Raw genomic sequence first — 17,783 nt, 5'->3', positions numbered from 1 at the left:
ATGTAACTCTATAATACGCGGCACGCGTGTAGCTTTTAAAACTTAATTAATTGTAATACGCAGTAATATTTACCTTCCCCTTCTTGCTCATTCCTACCGCCGGCGCCGCCGGCGCCGCCAGGTATAACTATTTTTAATGGTGGCACTTTAGGCGCAGATGATTCTTGGTTCTTCTGATCTTCGGAGTCATTGTCGCCTGTATCCTTGCTTTGGTTTGGCTTTGGACTTGCGACGGGGCTCTTCCTTTCCTGTTTATTCGGCTGGGCGTTGGATGCACCTTTAGCGCCACCCGATGACTTGCCCTATTTTAGAAAAAAAAAAAAGAGTTACAGAACTCAGTGTAACGCCCAGACGCTCTCGATTGTATTCACCATCTCTTTCTACCCACGTTCTATACCATGTGACAGAAAAAAATGGTGATTGGTTTTTTGGAGTCTATTTGTATTTTTTATTTGAAATTTGTTAATTTTACGGGTATCCCGTGAAACCAAAGTGCAAATTTTCATGAAAATTGAGCGTTCCCCCTCTCTAAAATCTCAACGGGTGGGTGGAAAAATTTGAAAAAATTCAGGATGGTAGTAAGTATATCAAACTTTCAAGGAAAACTATAACGGTTAAGTTTGCTTGAGAATTATTAGTAGTTTAAGAGTAAATAGCAGCCTAAGGTATAATATATACCTAAACTTGGAAGATTCCGTATAAAGTACGAAATCCTTAGAAAAATATTACTTAATTTTTTCGTAATGGATACGGAACCCTATTTTGGGCGTGTCCGACACGCTCTTGGCCGGTTTTTTTGTCAATGGTTACCTGGTGGGCATTCTGCATGCCGAGTTTCCCCCCAGCACCGCCCTTGCCGAGTGCTTGCTGACCGCCCTTCCCCGCGGAGGCGCTCGCCGCGCCGCCCTTGCCGGCACTCTGGGCGCCGCCACTCTTCCCTAGCGGTGTCGCGCCAGTCTTGCTCGCCGGGCCAGGGGGCTTCGTACCCGTTAGAATACTGTTTACACAAAGTAAACAATGTATTTGGCTAAGTATGATAAAAATGCATTTGAACTCATGTGTTACTTTTAATAGTCTGTATTCTTAACTGATTACTTCCTCCTAATAATGAATAATATACATATCCTTATTAACATGTTGCGGTGGCAAACAGGTCTATGATCGCGACTATTGGTTCAGATGATAGTAATAAGACGGAAAGTTATGTTTTAAAAATACTGATCAATTCATTGGTTGATCGCAAAGAGCTTAGTTAGACAGTACACAGTAAATCTCGGGTCTTACAAAGTTGGCCACCCCTGCTTGTTGACATAGGAAATAATCCTTTAGATACTGTTATGATTTATTTATTAAATATGCCATCTTTACCGTCCAGGGCCACTTCTGGCAACAGGTGCAGGCTTAGCCATGGGCTCCTTGTCTTCATTCTCTTTCCTTTTCTTTCGTTTTGCTACATCATCCTCTATGGATTCCCCTTCATGGCTGTCATCTGTGAACTGCCTCTTGGGGCCTCCTGCTAAATCATCTTGCGATGAAGACACAACTCCACTACTAAGTTGGCTCCCTTCTAAACAGAAAAATAGAATCACTTAATTTTTATGTAGTATTTTTTATGGATCTTATAACAAACTGTATTTTGAATTAAAATATTTATTATTATTTATAACAGTATCCAAGTGGAAACTCATTTACACATTTATACTGCTAATCCTAACCTACAATGATCAAATTGTTTATTAACACATTTATACTGCTAATCCTGGCCTACAATGATCAAATTCTTTGAAGTGCTTGATTGACTTCAAATTGAAGATCTGCTAAAGAGCTAAGAGTGCAGAATTACAGATTGTAAATGTGAGCAAAGTAACCATACCATCAAGCTCAGATGCTACTGGGCTGGCCGTATCTGCCACAAGCACTTACACAGGTGGGCATGAATATCAAAAGATGCCCCAGCTAATGGGTGTTGTGGCACGGTGGCAGGCCAAGGTAAAGTTGTAGATATGACCTTCACCACCCTTTCATGTGTAACTGGTCCATTATTTGATAAAAAAAAAAACTGACAAGAATTCAATCTGTTTCTGTCAATGCCTATCATCAGTGGTGCCAACTACGCTTACCCAGTAGCAGAAAACGCATGACACATCCGAAGCCAGTTGGCAGACGACACTCTAGATATGTTGTTTTCTTTTTTTTTTCAGAATAATCCATTGTTTCTTTTAAATAAATGAGCATTTTTGTACAATGTATGTAAGAAGGTATATTATTGCATTGATTCGCCCCTAGAACAATAACTTTACGAAATTTAAATAGAATACTTATAATAGTTAAAAATAATTTGTTGATATGCGAGATCACGCAAAATATTGAGATCTTGCGAGATTAGACCTCTTAAATCTTGCAAATACCGAGATTTAGGATTTTGATGCAAGATTGCACTGCCTAATTCTGGAGCAACAGGCTAGACAAAAGCAGACAGGCTGAGTTGGAATTACAGAGGAGAGGTCTTTTGCCCAGCAGTGGGACACTAATACCGACTAACAAAAAATTACCTAACTTAGTCTCTGAAACAAACAAACCATCTTTATTGTCCCTGGTGGCTTTCTCTTGTCCAGTAGAGTCCTTAGACTCAAAGTGTTCGCCCTGTGCTAGGCTGTCCATGTTGCGCTTGCCACCCTCACCAGAAGAACTAGCATTGCCAACTTTCTTGCTACTGTCATCCCTCACCCGGCCGGAATGTGTGGCTCTTGTGTTAGTATCTGTGGACATATTGATTTGTTCTCAATACTCCATTTAACCTCACAAAATAAACTTTTAATCATATTCACATCACAACTACATAAGTAGTCAAATAATGAGTAAAATTTCAAGGTGATTTCAAGTTACCAATTTATATTCTATGGAGGAGAATTGATTTGCAATATAAGAAACTAATTATAAGCCAAACATTATTTGGTTTCATTGCAATTGAGCTGAGTAAAATTACGCTCTAAAACTATGTGATCTTAAACAGTAATAACTCACTAATCAGGTTGTGAATTTACGTATACACATACCGAAAAGGTTAGATTAAGATTACATACAAACAGCACCAAATTACCGCGATCGATCGATGTCTAGAGGGCATTAACCGAAATCCATATAGAGCACTGCCCTCTTTAATAAAAAGGCAATGTTAAGATGGCACGAATAGTACAAGTAAAATGACCGTCACTTTGTCACGTCAGTCACATCATTAATATTTTGATTTATATATTGTCACGGGTCACAGCGAACGACGAGGGTGTTCGGTATACCGAACAAAAACATGTCCAAAAAATACTCCCCTTTGATATTCACGAGCGTCTTTCTTTGCATTTCACGTCCTCGGGCACTATTTAATAGTTTTTACTTACTGCACTATAATTTTTACAATAGATTTATGCTAAATCGGTCCTCGAGACCGTCACGAAGTTGGCAACGCACGCGGCCATCAACATCGTAAGCGCTTGATGGTTAGTTTTTTATTTTATTTTAGCATTTCGGTAAGATAATGGCTAACTCGATCTTTACCACGACATGATGGATGACTGACATCCGAGTGTAATGTTGCCAGATTGTAAAATTTATTGCTCACTAAAGTTCGGCGCACATTATCAGAAATTCATCAGTGATGTATAAGGCTACTACGGAATTCGTCAATCTTAATCGAAATTCGTAGTAGCTCTACTGATCGCCTTCAATAACAACAATTAGCGCTTCCGATTAGTTGTTAAATGAAGCGCTGATTTTTGTTATTGAAGGCGATCAGATTAATGATGTCTGTCAAAATAATAATTAATAAAATTAAAAATTACCAATATGTGGAAAGGTTTTTTTTTATTATAGTTTCCAAGATAAGATAAAACCGAAAATGTGAGCTGAGCAGAGACTTGTGCTATTTTTATTACCCGACTGCCCGAAGGTGGGTTATATTTTTAATCAACCGGTATCTATCTTTTTTAAAAATGGGATATTCTACGTCCGTATATTTTTGATTTCATTATTTTTACACTGTAAATAGAATGACTTTTCGCAATAAAAAAAATGATTTTCACATCCACAACGGTTGATCACGATTTCACGATCTATCGACTGCTAAATATAGTACCGATCGAGAAGTTTAACGAGTTCTGTAGGGCTACTACGAAATTAGAAAATCGAAGTTCGTATGGTATCATCCCGCTGATGGCGCTAATATTATTTCATACGAGAGTAAGTGAGACGGTACGACACCAACTACGATTTGCGAAGTTCGTAGAGTCTGGCTAATGAAAGATAAAACTGCAAATTCGCGGCAAATTGAAAAAAATTGCAGATGGTATCACCAAAGAATAAGTAGTAGTACCAGTACAGAAGCTTCTCTGCCGTACAAAAGTGACAATTAGGCATAAGAATCGTGCCTACTTTATGTTTCTCTGTCTATCGCATGCCTATTAGAAAATAAGTAATTATTTAAACGATATGTTGAACATAAAAAGGTTAATACGAATATTTTTGAGAAAAAGTGAATCTTAGGAACCACAATTGTATCGTCCAGTTCTGAAAGGGATATTGATATTAGTATCAAAATATTTTGCTATCATCATCTCAGGCTATATACGTCCCACTGCTGGGCACAGGCCTCGTCTCAGAATGAGAGGGCTTGGGCCGTAGTTTCCACGCGGGCCCAGTGCGGATTGGGAACTTCACACACACCATTGAATTGCTTCGCAGGTTTGTGCAGATTTCCTCACGATGTTTTCCTTCACCATAAAGCTCGTGGTAAATTTCAAATGCAATTTCGCACATGAATTTTGAAAAAATCCGAGGTGCGAGCCGGGGAACCCACAATCCTCTGCTTGAGAGGCCGTAGGTCAAACCACTCGGCCACCACGGCCGTTTTTGTTTTTGTTTGAATTTGCTTATCATAGTTAAAATAATCTGTGGCACACCACTTTTGATTGTTTCGCCCATGTTTCAGCAGTAAATTTCCAAAATACTCGATTTTAACACACGAAGGTACTAAACTCAACAAATCACAGAATAAATAGTACAAGCTCAACTGCCTGTTCTCTTTTTGTTATATTTTTGGTCTGTTTGCCCCCGTGACATTTGAATAATGTTGCCACTCAGATAATAGCTGGGTTCAGTTTTCATTAGCAAAAGTATATACTAACCCCCTTATTCATAAAACTTAACAAGCCTATGTTAACTAACAAATGCTTTGTCCCTTTCTAACAAATACAAATGTCGAAGTGACAGATAAGGACAAACGAATTTTAGCGGCATTTTAACTAAAATAGGTTTGATTGTCGTTTATGAATAAGGGGGTTAGTATTCGGAACCCTAATCGACGCGCGACTAACTCTCATTTTTCTGGTTTTATTTATTACTTGATTACCTACTTAATGGCAAATCTAGCAGAGTAAAGGTTACAGCTCATTAAAACCACTCGGCACCCGACCAGCACCGCCTCGATTTTCGGCGTCCACTCGTTGTCAACAGGTGGTCCACGCGCGTACGGCGCGTTGACAACGAGTGGACCTCAACAAGTGGATATGAAGAATACTAACTGCTCAAGGCGAGGCGGTGCTGGTCGGGTGTCGGGTGGCTGTAATGAGCTGTGACCGTTACTCATAATAGTACTGTAAAAAACATAGGTAAAATTGCTCAAAAGATCTCTAGCGATAAAAGTTGGGGCAATTTCGAAAATCGAAGTTCGTGTTGTACCGTTTCTCTCCTCTCACTCTCGTATTTAATAATATAAGCGACAGCGGGACGGCAATATACGAAGTTTGAATTTTGCACTTCGTACTTAGTAGAGGGTGGGCTGATAAGTTTCCGAAACGGCACAGAAATAATACAATATTTATATGTTTTTTCAACGTAGGTACCTCCTAAGTCCACGCACTTAGCCCAACGTTTCTCCAATGCTGTTATTCCATTCCGATAGAAGGTTTCGTCAAGTCCCTCAAAATACCCATTTACAGCTTCTATGACTTCAGTATTTGAGGAATATTTTTGTCCACCTAGCCATTTTTTAAGATTTGGGAACAGGTGGAAGTCGCAAGGTGCTAAGTCTGGCGAATATGGAGGATGGGGTAGCAATTCGAAGTGCAATTCCTTGATTTTGGCGGTTGCAACTTTAGCTGTGTGAACAGGGGCGTTGTCCTGGTGAAGTAAAACTTTTTTCTTGTGCAGGTGAGGCCTCTTCTCTTTTATTGCGTCACTGAGATTCTGCAGTAAGTCAGCATAATATTGACCGTTTATCGTTCTTCCTTTCTGTAGATAATCTACTAAAATTATTCCTTTGGAATCCCAAAATATGGTTGCCATCACTTTGCCGGCTGACAAAATCGTTTTGGCTTTCTTTGGTGCCGGTTTGCCGCGATTTGTCCACTGCCTAGACTGTTCTTTTGTCTCCGGCGTGTAGTGGTGGATCCACGTCTCGTCAACCGTTATGTATCGACGTAAAAACTCCCTAGGATTAGACCTGTACTTCTCCAAACATTCCGCCGAAAGATCCTTGCGTCGTTGCTTCTGCTCATTTGTCAACAGACACGGCACCCATCGAGCACAAAGCTTATTCATTGCCAAATGTTGGTGCAAAATATTAAGAACCCGTTCTCTTGAAATATTTACCATCTCTGCTATTTCCCGCAACTTTACACGGCGATCATCCAATACATTTTTTTTTTAATTTTATCGATCATTTCTGGAGTCGTTACCTCATTTGGCCGTCCGCTGCGGGGAGCATCGTTACGTTACAGCTCTGTCGACCACGTCTAAAGTCGGAAACCCAAGTGTGAACAGTGCTCGAAGATGGAGAAGAAGACCCCAAAACACGGTCCAGTTTGGCTTTTATCCGAGTTCCAGTTTTGCCTTTCAAAACATAAAACTCAATAACCGCACGCAATTCTGTTTTTTCCATTTTCATGAAAATGGAAAACAAGTTTTCTTTGAATCGCTTTTAAAAATTACTAGATTTATTATAATTAATTCACGTTGCCTCTGCATTTACGCCAAAGTCGCGAGATTACAATGACATATATATTTTTTAATTCATTTGTTTTTTAATCTGTCATTACGGAAACTCGTATAGAGGCTCTGATGACGCCTATTAATTAATAAAAAAACTTGATAATCTTGCTGTCAGGCAGTAGTAGGTACCTACTTGCACCGCTGTGTTCCGATTAAGTGGGCCCGCAGACATACAATTTCAAGTTGGCCAACTAAATTGTAATAGACCACCTTAACCTTTGCTTAAACATCTGCCTTGAACGAACTCCTCGAATAGGAGGAGGGATGTTATTCCAACACTTCGAGGCCAGATACCTAAAACTTCCCCGAAATGCAGCTGTCCTGTGTCTGTACGGGCAGAGTACTTACACAGGCTCTGTTCGTTCGGTATCTAGCTGCCATCGACGACCATTTCAGCTTTTCGTGGAGATACTCAGGTGCACCAGTCCTCACAACATCAAAAAGCAAAGCAGCAAACAACAGTTCCCTACGATGCGACACACTTAGAACATGTGAAGCTCAAAAAATATTTTTTTCGTTATCCGAGTGGCAAATTAAAAGGCTTTAAAATAGTGACAAAAAAGAAAAAAAGAAAATTACAAACACTGTGTAAATGGTGGCAGTTTATCATATAAGTATAACATGGCGAGATTATTTATCTACCATCAGATAAGCACTAAAGTTACAAAATAAATCGATTTTAATGAAAATTTGCACTTTAAAGTTGAATATTTTGCAAACAAATCACTGAATCGATAAATCGTCTTGGAAAACCCCTAATAATTCTAAAAGACCTATCCAACGATATCCCACACTATAGGGTTGAATGAGAAAAAAAACACCCCCACTTTACGTCTACGGGAGGTACACTAAAACAATTTAAAAAAAATTGTACCATTTTGTCGGCATAGTTTACATATATATATATATCAATGCAAAATTACAGCTTTCTAGCATTGATAGTCCCTGAGCCAAGCCGCGGACGGCAGACAGACAGACAGACAGACATGGCGAAACTATAAGGGTTCCGTTTTTGCCATTTTGGCTCTGGAATCCTAAAAACCTGACTGCATCAAAACAATGAAAAGAATAAGTCTAGTATATTTAGTCCTGACAACGTCAAGTAATATTGATTATTTTATTATCGACTATTAATATTAGACTAGATTTGATTACTAGATTAGTCTTATTATTAGACATACTTTATTTTTCGATTTTTAACACTGTCCTATTTTTAATACATTTTTTACTTTGTAGGTATACGTGCATTAACGGCACCGCTACATTCACGTGCCGCGGCCTGTACCTCATGTTCATGTTAAGTTAAAGCAGCGTTTCCAGCAATAATGTGCGAGGATGCGTTGCGAGGGATGTGTTTTTCATTAACCATTGATAAGGTTCATTTACACATCCTCGCACAGCACATCTGTGGTGGAAACAGCTGAGCGGAGCGAGGCGAGGTAAATGAAGCGTTTCTATTGGTTAACGAAAAACATATTCCTCGCAACCCATCTTCGCACATCTCTGGTGGAAACGCTGCTTTAAAACGTCTGCCAAATGACGGCTATCGCGAATGAATTCGCCACTAGAGGCGCTAGTGTAGCGTGAGGTCTCCGAAATGTCAAATCTCATAGTTTTTGGGTGAGCTACGCGGGTTTATTTATAATTAGAATAATTTTGTGAATATTTTGCAACATGTGAAATTAATCATGGCAAATATGCGTTCCGGGGCAATGAATGTCTGTGTTTTGAGACAGTTTTGGCTTTCGGAAACCTTTGTCCTCCTTTTTTTCCGAACAAAACGGGGACTATGCAACACTGTGGCATACTCGATATTTTTATGGTACGGTTTTAAGGTGTATTAAATATGATTTTAATCTAAACTTTGTTTTCACGCCCGTAATAACAGACTTTGAAAGCCATACTTAAAAACCTCACGCAACAGTGCGCCATCTAGTGAGACAAAAAACGATAGCCCTCATTGCGAACTACTCATCCCCTTGCAAGCATAAGGCGTGACAGCTCGCCACCCGTCCGTTATGGTGTAAAAAGCAACATCCATAGATAAAATATTTCTTTCAGTCCATTCGATCAACTGAAATAAGCTAGCTTGGCCTGGCCTGGGGGCTGAAACGACACACTTGCGATATTAGGTACGTATTTGCATTTAAGGATACCGTGGAGTTTCTGTCTGTTTATGCCGTAACCGACCGACCGTGAACTTCGCGTTTGCTTTCTCACTGAGTATCGATAGTCGAACAGTATCGATTTCAGGTTAAAGGAATTATTTATTCTATCAGATAGATAAACTATACTAAACTTACCGCCTAATGCTATGCAGTTATGTTCAATCTTACGAGGGCTGTTTGATAAGTACCCGGTTATAGAAAGAAAACACATTTTTTTTTGTATGTATGCATTTATTTTTCTACGTAGTCACCTTTTAACTCTATACATTTATTCCACCTATACTCAAGCTTCATTAAACCATCCAAAAATTATGATTTTGGAAAGTCATTAAAATAGACTTCTGTAGCGGCAATGACTTCGTCATTTGATCCAAATCGCTTACCACCGAGCCATTTTTTTAGGTTGGGAAACAAAAAGAAATCGCATGGGGTCAAATCTGGAGAATACGGGGGTGAGGCAATAGTTCGTAGCGTAACTGTGCTAATTTAGCCGTCACAACTATGGACGAATGAGCCGGGGCGTTGTCGTGATGAAAAAGTACTTTTTTCTTTTTTTAATGGGGTCGTTTGTCCTTCAACACGGCGTCAAATTCAGCTAATAAATTGGCATAGTTCTGCCCTGTTATCGTTTTCCCCTTTTCTAAGTAGTCAATATGTATAATATCCTGCGAATCCCAAAAAACAGTCGCCATGACCTTTCCAGCCGATGGGACGGTTTTTGCTTTCTTTTGAGCAGGTTCACCCGGTAAAATCCACTGCTTCGACTGCTCTTTCATTTCCGGGGTGTAGTGGTGAACCCACGTTTCGTCCACGGTCACGAAACGACGCAGAAACTCCTTCGGGTTACGTTTGAACACGACCAAACACTGCTCCGAAGGGGTCAGTCGGTTCCGTTTTTGCTCCTCCGTGAGTAAACGCGGCACCCACCTCGCCGATACTTTCTTCATACCCAATTTTTCTTCTAATATGTGTTGTACCCTCTCGATTGAAATGTTTACAGCATCAACAATTTCTCGAAGTTTAATTCGGCGGTCGGCTAAAACAATATTTTCAATTTTCCTAACCATATCGTGTGTACTCTGTAGTCACCTCAATTGGCCGGCCTGGGCGATCCTAATCAAAGACAGTTGTTCTCCCCCGCTTAAACTCGTTATACCAATATCTGACGGTTGTCATAGAAGGAGCACATTCATGGTAAACCGCTTGCATTCTTACTTTTATTTCATCACATGTTTTTCCTTCCAAAAACAAGAATCTAATTACAGACCGATACTGTTCTTTCTCCATTTTAACAATTTTAAGTTCACGCTTTCACTAAATCGCTGTCAAATGAGAAAAAAAAACAAAAGAATGCCTTTTTTTAAAATTTTCCCACCTTTGAAAAATGGCTTAAAAAGGTGGTATACTTATTTTCGGCCAGTGATATTAATATATTTAGAAAACGGGTACTTATCAAACAGCCCTCGTATGTATGATTCACTAAATACTTACCTATACCTGTTTTGACGCATATTGAGGGCGGATTCAAGATGTAATAATAATATATTTCGAGACAAACTTACTTCTTGTTGGATTCGTGGTTTAAAAAAAAGAAACCGACATACCTTTTAAAGACTCCAAGAATTCGTAAATATGGGGAGCTGCGTAGTCTATGGGCATTTTCGCCTTGGCATTCTTGACAAAAGGATCTGCGCCGTGCTCTACGAGGAATTTCACCATCTTCAAATTTCCAGAAGTAGTAGCATCATGAAGGGGGGTGTCATCATCTAAACCTTTGGCATTGACATTGGCACCACCCTTCACAAGGACTATTACAACTTGGTACCAACCATAGATGCACGCTTCATGGAGGGGAGTCCAACCTAAGAAGCAAAACAATGTTTATCAGTAAATACAAATGATTTGATGCTTAAAATATTTCTCAGTAAGATTGTGTTGAGACGCGTTTTCATAAAAACGACGTTATTGAGGTTATTAACACCTGTAACTATCTATGTGTCTATGTAACGAAATCTCTAAACTTTATTTTTAACCACGCTCTGTCGTGGTGTTGACACGAAACTAAGCATGTATGCGTTGTTCTGATGACAATATGTTATAATGATAAGATACCATCGAGCTGACCTGATGATAGAGCCGGAAGGCACTGGCACTCCAAGAAACAGTATAACCGAGCCCTGAATCGGCTTGTTAGAATAGTATATTCAGGGTCTGATGATGGAGCAGTCATGCAGGTACTATTTCAATTTTTTATATAATTTGCTGCAAAGGAATTTGTAGGACGTAATCTCTAAAACTACCTAAACTAATTCTAAAAATTCCAGCATCAATGGAAACAGACTACTTTTTATCCTAGGAAAGTGCAAACTTCCCGCGAAGTGTAGGTAGATAAAATTGTGGGCTGAGCTGATATTAAAGACACCGGAACGACACAATCCTAACGATTTAAGCAGTATTTTTAACGCGACTAGCAACCAACCATTATGGGTAAGTAGGTACTTAAAAAAAAAAAACTATACACATTGTGTATATACATCTTTTTTACTAGGTTCACTAATGTTTCGCAACTAACGTTTGGCAACCTTATTCACTTCGCAACTGTTTACTATTTCTGAAACTAAATATTTCAGGATTTTTATAAAACTAACCTAAACTAAAGGGTTCTACACGATGGCCCTGAAATAAATCCTGAAATATTTACAGTTTTACCCCCTTATTCATAAAACTTAACAAGCCTATGTTAACTAACAAATGCTTTGTCCCTTTCTAACAAATACAAATGTCGAAGTGACAGATAAGGACAAACGAATTTTAGCGGCATTTTAACTAAAATAGGTTTGATTGTCGTTTATGAATAAGGGGGTTAGAGTTTGCGAAATGAATCAGGTTGCCAAACGTTAGTTGTGAGATGAACCTTGATGAATGTAAGGATAACTCTTTAGTTATACCAAGTAAGTATATGACAAAAAATGGAGCTCCCGTCATATTTGCAAACCTTCATTACTGAGAACTCCCTCAAGCACTGAAGGTTTGAAAAAAAAATCTGCTCATTATTTATCATTTTATAAATTAATTATATTTGCTTACACCACCATCACAACATCGCCATCGGAGTAGTCAAAAATATCTGTGTAGAAAAGTGTGTACACGACTATATTTATTCATAATTAATTATCAATCGAGTACACTCCATGAGCTCTTAAAAAAACCTCCGGATTTTAGAAACATGCTTCGGGTATAGTATAGACGATGACACGAGATCGTGAATGCGGTTCTGTTCTGTTATCAACTTGCAAAACTTTTCAAAGTTACCGTAATAAGTTATGTACTCGTAAAGAATAACCATCAGTACAAAATAATCATTACTGTAATAATATCACGCTTCTTTATCTTTTTCTAGTTTTAACACAATATGACTTTTTGTCATGATACAAATAAAACAAAATCAGCATTTTTGAATTCTTCCATCGTTAATTTAAATAGAGAGCACCCCGCTTTAACACACTACTTTTATTTGGAAGTATATAGAGTTGTTTTTATACTGTACCTATCTACTTTTCTTGGGTATGTCAAATGATTTTTTTTGGTCTGCTTTCGTTTAATACTTTTTTAATGTACTTTTCGAAATTACCAATGCTTCGATAACTCGGTGTTGAACCTTATTAAAATATTTACGATCAATACTTTTCTTGAAACTTTCAGCTTCTTTACAAAATATTTATATACATTATAAAAAAAACCGTAATTGGCTATTTACAGAAATACCCTGTTTAAGTTGCCTCCCCGTGGAAATCTATTTCCGAAAATAGCTAACTAAATAATCAAGTGATGATTTTAACTGCGCTATATAAATCGATGAAAACACAACGAGTGCACTCTTCGCGTGATGGATTGCTACTAAGTCAAAAAGACAATTGTCATTTTCTACTACACGAATCCTTCCGATTTGCCCGAAACCCGAAGATTTTTCTAAGAGTTTACGGATTGTAAGTACATGCGTGCTGAAACATTTTGGACTATACAAAGTATAAAGTTCATACAGAACTGGCACATAATCCATCCATATTTTTCCTATTGAGGTACAGAACCCTAAAAACATATGTTCCGGTGCTTTTCAAATTTCGACCTATTTAATACTTGAAAATATGGGGATGAAAGTTCTTAAGGAATTTTAAAGAAATTTACTATAACTTATAAGTATATTTATCGGAAATATGTGTAGCTATGCTTAGTAAAAATGCCGTCTTAATTATAATACTACCCTCCTAACTTACAATAAAGGTGTCAAGAGTTCAATATGAAGAATTAAATACTCCTTTTGTGTTGGCAGGGTAGAATACACGTCGTATTGCTAAAATGTGGCTTCCCGCAAAATATTTATGTTTTACCATAGCATGGATGGATGAATGGAAAAACAAAAAAAAAATAGTTTATATTTACTTATACCAATGTATTAAAATAGATTACTTATTTTCAGTAAATCGTAGAAGTTTCTATGTGCTATTATTGGCAGAATAGGTATCCTAAATAAATTAAATACTTCCCAAAGTTCTATTCCACGCGGACGAAGTCGCGGGCAAAAGCTAGTTAGGGATAAATAAAAAACTTATATTTACAATGTCGAAAAAAAAAGACAATCGGAATTTGATGACAAGATTTTGTTCCTCGTAAATGCTGAAACCATTTAAGGGCTTGCTTTATGCGTATTTTAGTTATCGACACTGGAAATCGAAAATAGTAAATTAATCGTGAACAAGTATTCGCTGGGTGCGAATTACTAGGGGGGTGTAATGAAATCTATCGCAGCGCTAATAGTGGCCAAAAGTAGAAATAATGTAGGTCCTGTCATCTGCCATACTCATATGAATCTCTCATTAACAAAGAAATGTGTGTAGACTTAACTGCCTAATTTTAGTAATAGATGTTTGTCTTCTTGAATTATTGAACACTGTCCCTGTTTTGTTCTTAATTCCTCTACATCCCGGACATGTCCAGCAGATACCAACAATTTTCCTTTTGAAACGGTTTGTGGTTGAAAATTTATATTGAGTAATACCATAATAATAATATTCTTATTCATAGTAATACACACAAAACCACACACACACACACACAAACATCACGCCTGTATTCCCAAATGGGGTAGGTAGAGCACACGAAACGTTACCGCTTCGGAGCTACTTTAAGCACACAAAACCGGTCGTCAAAATAATACGTATTTTGATATGAAAACGATATTTAATTTATTACTAGCGATACAAGAACAATTATATATGTTTACTATTATTTAAAGGAACCATTAATGTAGCTTTATCTTTTTGTTTTACAATAAAAGTACGACTAAATATGAAGTAAACAAACCCGTACATACATAACCAAAATAAAACACACTTTTTGAATAAATTTTACTTACCTACCCCACAGCCCTTTGTCCACCCAAATCACGGTATCACAGTAATTTTAATACGAGATAGGTTTGATTTTTGTCACAATGTCGCAATGAACTTTCAAAACGTCAGAACCTCAGAGCCATAAACATAATATTACTTAGACATACAAACCTTGCCCTTGGCCTTGGGCTTGCTTGTGACAGCGTGACACAAAAATGAGATGGGCCTGTCTGTCTGGTTAAATTTGTAATTTGAGGATTAAATTGGCTTATTTTATGCGCATGGAAATAAGAAACCGTCTTTGCGACCTTTGAGTCGTTAAGCTTCAAGTCTTTAGGGCTAGAGTCTTTAAGCATCGAAATGAGCGTTTCTCACAACACTAGTTGTCGATAACCATAGGTACTGTATACCCGGTATCCCGCCGTATATCCGGTATCGTCATATAGGTACTTAAGGTACACAGTACAAATAAATCTTAAGGGCTGTTGCAGTAAAGTAGGTACTAGAAACTTCATAAACATTTCTAAATAAAGAAAATTGCCAGCAAATATCTGACACTCCCACTCATGTCACTCGTCGTTAACTTTACACTAGACAATTAGGTAGGCACCTATACTCGTATGTCAAGAGTGTAAATAGTAAGCTATGAATAAAACACAGACAAGATACGTACCTACTTAGCTTTAATGAACACTTAAGGTATTTTTAGTTAGCGTGGCACAAAAGTCCAAATTGTTATCTCAATATTAAAAATGACTCGAACGAAACGTATGAAAATTATCGCTAAATTGACAAAAAAATATTGGAAGAATATCGATAAAAAATATTCAAACTCTACGCCGTAAGTGCTCGAGTTCACGGATACAATATATTTTTATTTAACACTTATTTAACACATAATTATTAGATATCAAGCCATATGTATGAAATAGACTGTTTACCGCTTCATATTAGCATATTAATAAGTAAATTTGAGAATACATTCAATTAAAATAATAGCTATGAAAATGGTACTTGTACAATCATATTTACCAGTGAAATGTATGTTTATTTGGGTTATGGCAGTAGGTTGTATCACAACTTAACACATAACACGACACCATTCTGGAATCCTACCGTTTTATGCAAAAAATCGGTAAGGATTGCAGAAATAAACACAAAACAAATACGATGAAAATTTTGACAGGAGGCTAAAGGAGACTCACTGATTCAAAACGGGTCACGCTGTCATTTTGATTTTATCTCTTTCCCACACATAGCTTATGCCGTAATGATCGGTTTCTTCACTCGCACCACTGTAGTTCTATTTACGCTAGTAATATTATGTTTATGCTCAGAGCCGACAAACTTACGGACGCTAGGTAGCGCTGATGTCGTGCACGGAGCCAATACCTAGTGCCATCCACGAAGACGCGTGATTTTGTCAAAATTAGACATTAATGACATTGTAATAAAAATTGGTCAAGTGCGAGTCGGACTAGTACGTGAAGGGTTCCGTAAACAGTTCAGTATAAGTTTTTTTTGCTGACTGTACCTTATGCCCCTGGTTACCCAAGTACTCGTCAAGTCGAATCAAACAAGTCCAAACTCGATGCGGCCGTATCGTTTATCACAGAGTTCCTATGGTCGCCCGCTAGCTTTATCATCAGATCAACTCCATGTCATAATAATATTGTATTGTCATCAGATTTATACATGCGTGTAAAATTTCAGCTCAATCGGTCGGCACTTCAAATTTGAGTTGAAAGATTCCACCCGAGCAAACATAGTCACATTACACTGCAAATAAATATAATGCTTGTAATAAGTTTTTCTAAAAAAAAAAACATTTTTATACAAGCTTTTTTTGCCGAATGTACTTTTTGTTGACTGTCTTGCATTGTCATCTAAACTACATATCTGTACCAAATTTCAAGTCGATACTATATTAACTATTGAGGAGTTCCATCCTGCAGCGACAATCCTGGCAGGACCACCAAGATATCACTACCAGAGAAACAGGGCAAGCTGAAAATCTTCTAAAATATCGTCGATATGTAAGTACTTGTGCAAGTATTTCGAATAAAAAAAAATTAGAATTCTCATCCTCTTTGGTTGGCTGTTTGCTTCTGAAATCATTGCCCAGACCGCGCGCAGCTCAAAAAACAATGGCTCTCAGCGCGGTTCATTCGTATGTTGTGTAATTATATGTATAATAAGAAGCTTGACTAGTGTGAATAAATTTTAAACTGTATTATAAACCTTGTAAATAGTGTTAAATACTTAGTATGCTTTTTTTTTGGTGTAACAAAACAATAGGTAAACATAGTGTTTAGTACAGTGCGGATTTAGCGAGCGCTTTATCAAAGTTGGCTTCATTGAGGTTTGTGGTTCATAAATTGCTTCATTAATTTTGCACAAAAATGAATAAACCACACAATCAGACAGTCACTATATTATATTATTGAAGCTTTTATAAAACATCATTAAAATCGCAAACTTAAGGGGCTACCCCAGGTTTTCATCGATTTTTGACAAGTTTAGAATCGTATGTCCTACTTTTGCACTATAGATATAATTATAAGTCAAACGGCTGTCGGTTCTCCTATCTTTTAACTCCTTTTTTGTCTACCGGAATTGGAAAAAAAAATTAATACTTTATTTTGTATGATTTTTTTAAACATTGTCTGAAAAAACATTTATGTCGTATCTCTATTGACGTGAAAGACCTAACATATACGAAATCTACATATTTGGGTTCGTCTTTAACGTCTCTAAAAACTGGTCGTAGGGTTTTCATTTGAAACTAATTAACACAAAAGTTATGAACAGAAAACCAGTTTTTTGGCTTAAAATTGTTCAACTTTGATGCCAAATATCTCGAAAACAATGAATTTTGAAGTAAATATGGGATACTATATTGCTTAATTTATTTAAAACCGTTTTTGGTAATATATTAAGCTACAAAAACATTAGAAAACTAAGGAATTCAGATCCAAGGTCATTGGGGCATGGGATCCCCTTAAAGGTTTTTTTTTCGGTCGCCTTAGCAAAGCCTTATAACGCCTAGGAACCAAAAAACGCTGAAATAAAAAACACATTTCTTGTATGATGACCCCCTTTAATTTGTAACTTTATTTTATTTTTACGTATAGTATTTGTTGTGTTTAGCGGCCACAGTAATACATAATCTGTGAAAATTTCA

General features: G+C 37.4%; 1 protein-coding gene across 3 annotated transcripts in view; it reads right to left on the bottom strand.

Moving 5' to 3' along the window:
• Positions 1-17,783, bottom strand: part of LOC141434307 (uncharacterized) — a 30,952-nt gene that overhangs the window by 7,245 nt on the left and 5,924 nt on the right. For 2 of the 3 annotated variants that reach the window (XM_074096716.1, XM_074096728.1), the window contains exons 4-8: positions 10,814-11,071; positions 2,580-2,759; positions 1,369-1,567; positions 811-997; positions 74-302 (exon numbers count right to left, since the gene is read on the bottom strand). In XM_074096716.1, coding sequence (XP_073952817.1) covers positions 74-302; positions 811-997; positions 1,369-1,567; positions 2,580-2,759; positions 10,814-11,071 — 1,053 coding nt within the window. The remainder of the gene's footprint in view (positions 1-73; positions 303-810; positions 998-1,368; positions 1,568-2,579; positions 2,760-10,813; positions 11,072-17,783) is intronic. The other variant, XM_074096720.1, reaches the window with a different exon arrangement.

Source organism: Choristoneura fumiferana, chromosome Z (assembly GCF_025370935.1).
Source record: "Choristoneura fumiferana chromosome Z, NRCan_CFum_1, whole genome shotgun sequence".
Taxonomy (NCBI): Eukaryota; Metazoa; Arthropoda; class Insecta; order Lepidoptera; family Tortricidae; genus Choristoneura; species Choristoneura fumiferana.
This window is presented reverse-complemented; position numbering and strand designations above follow the sequence as displayed.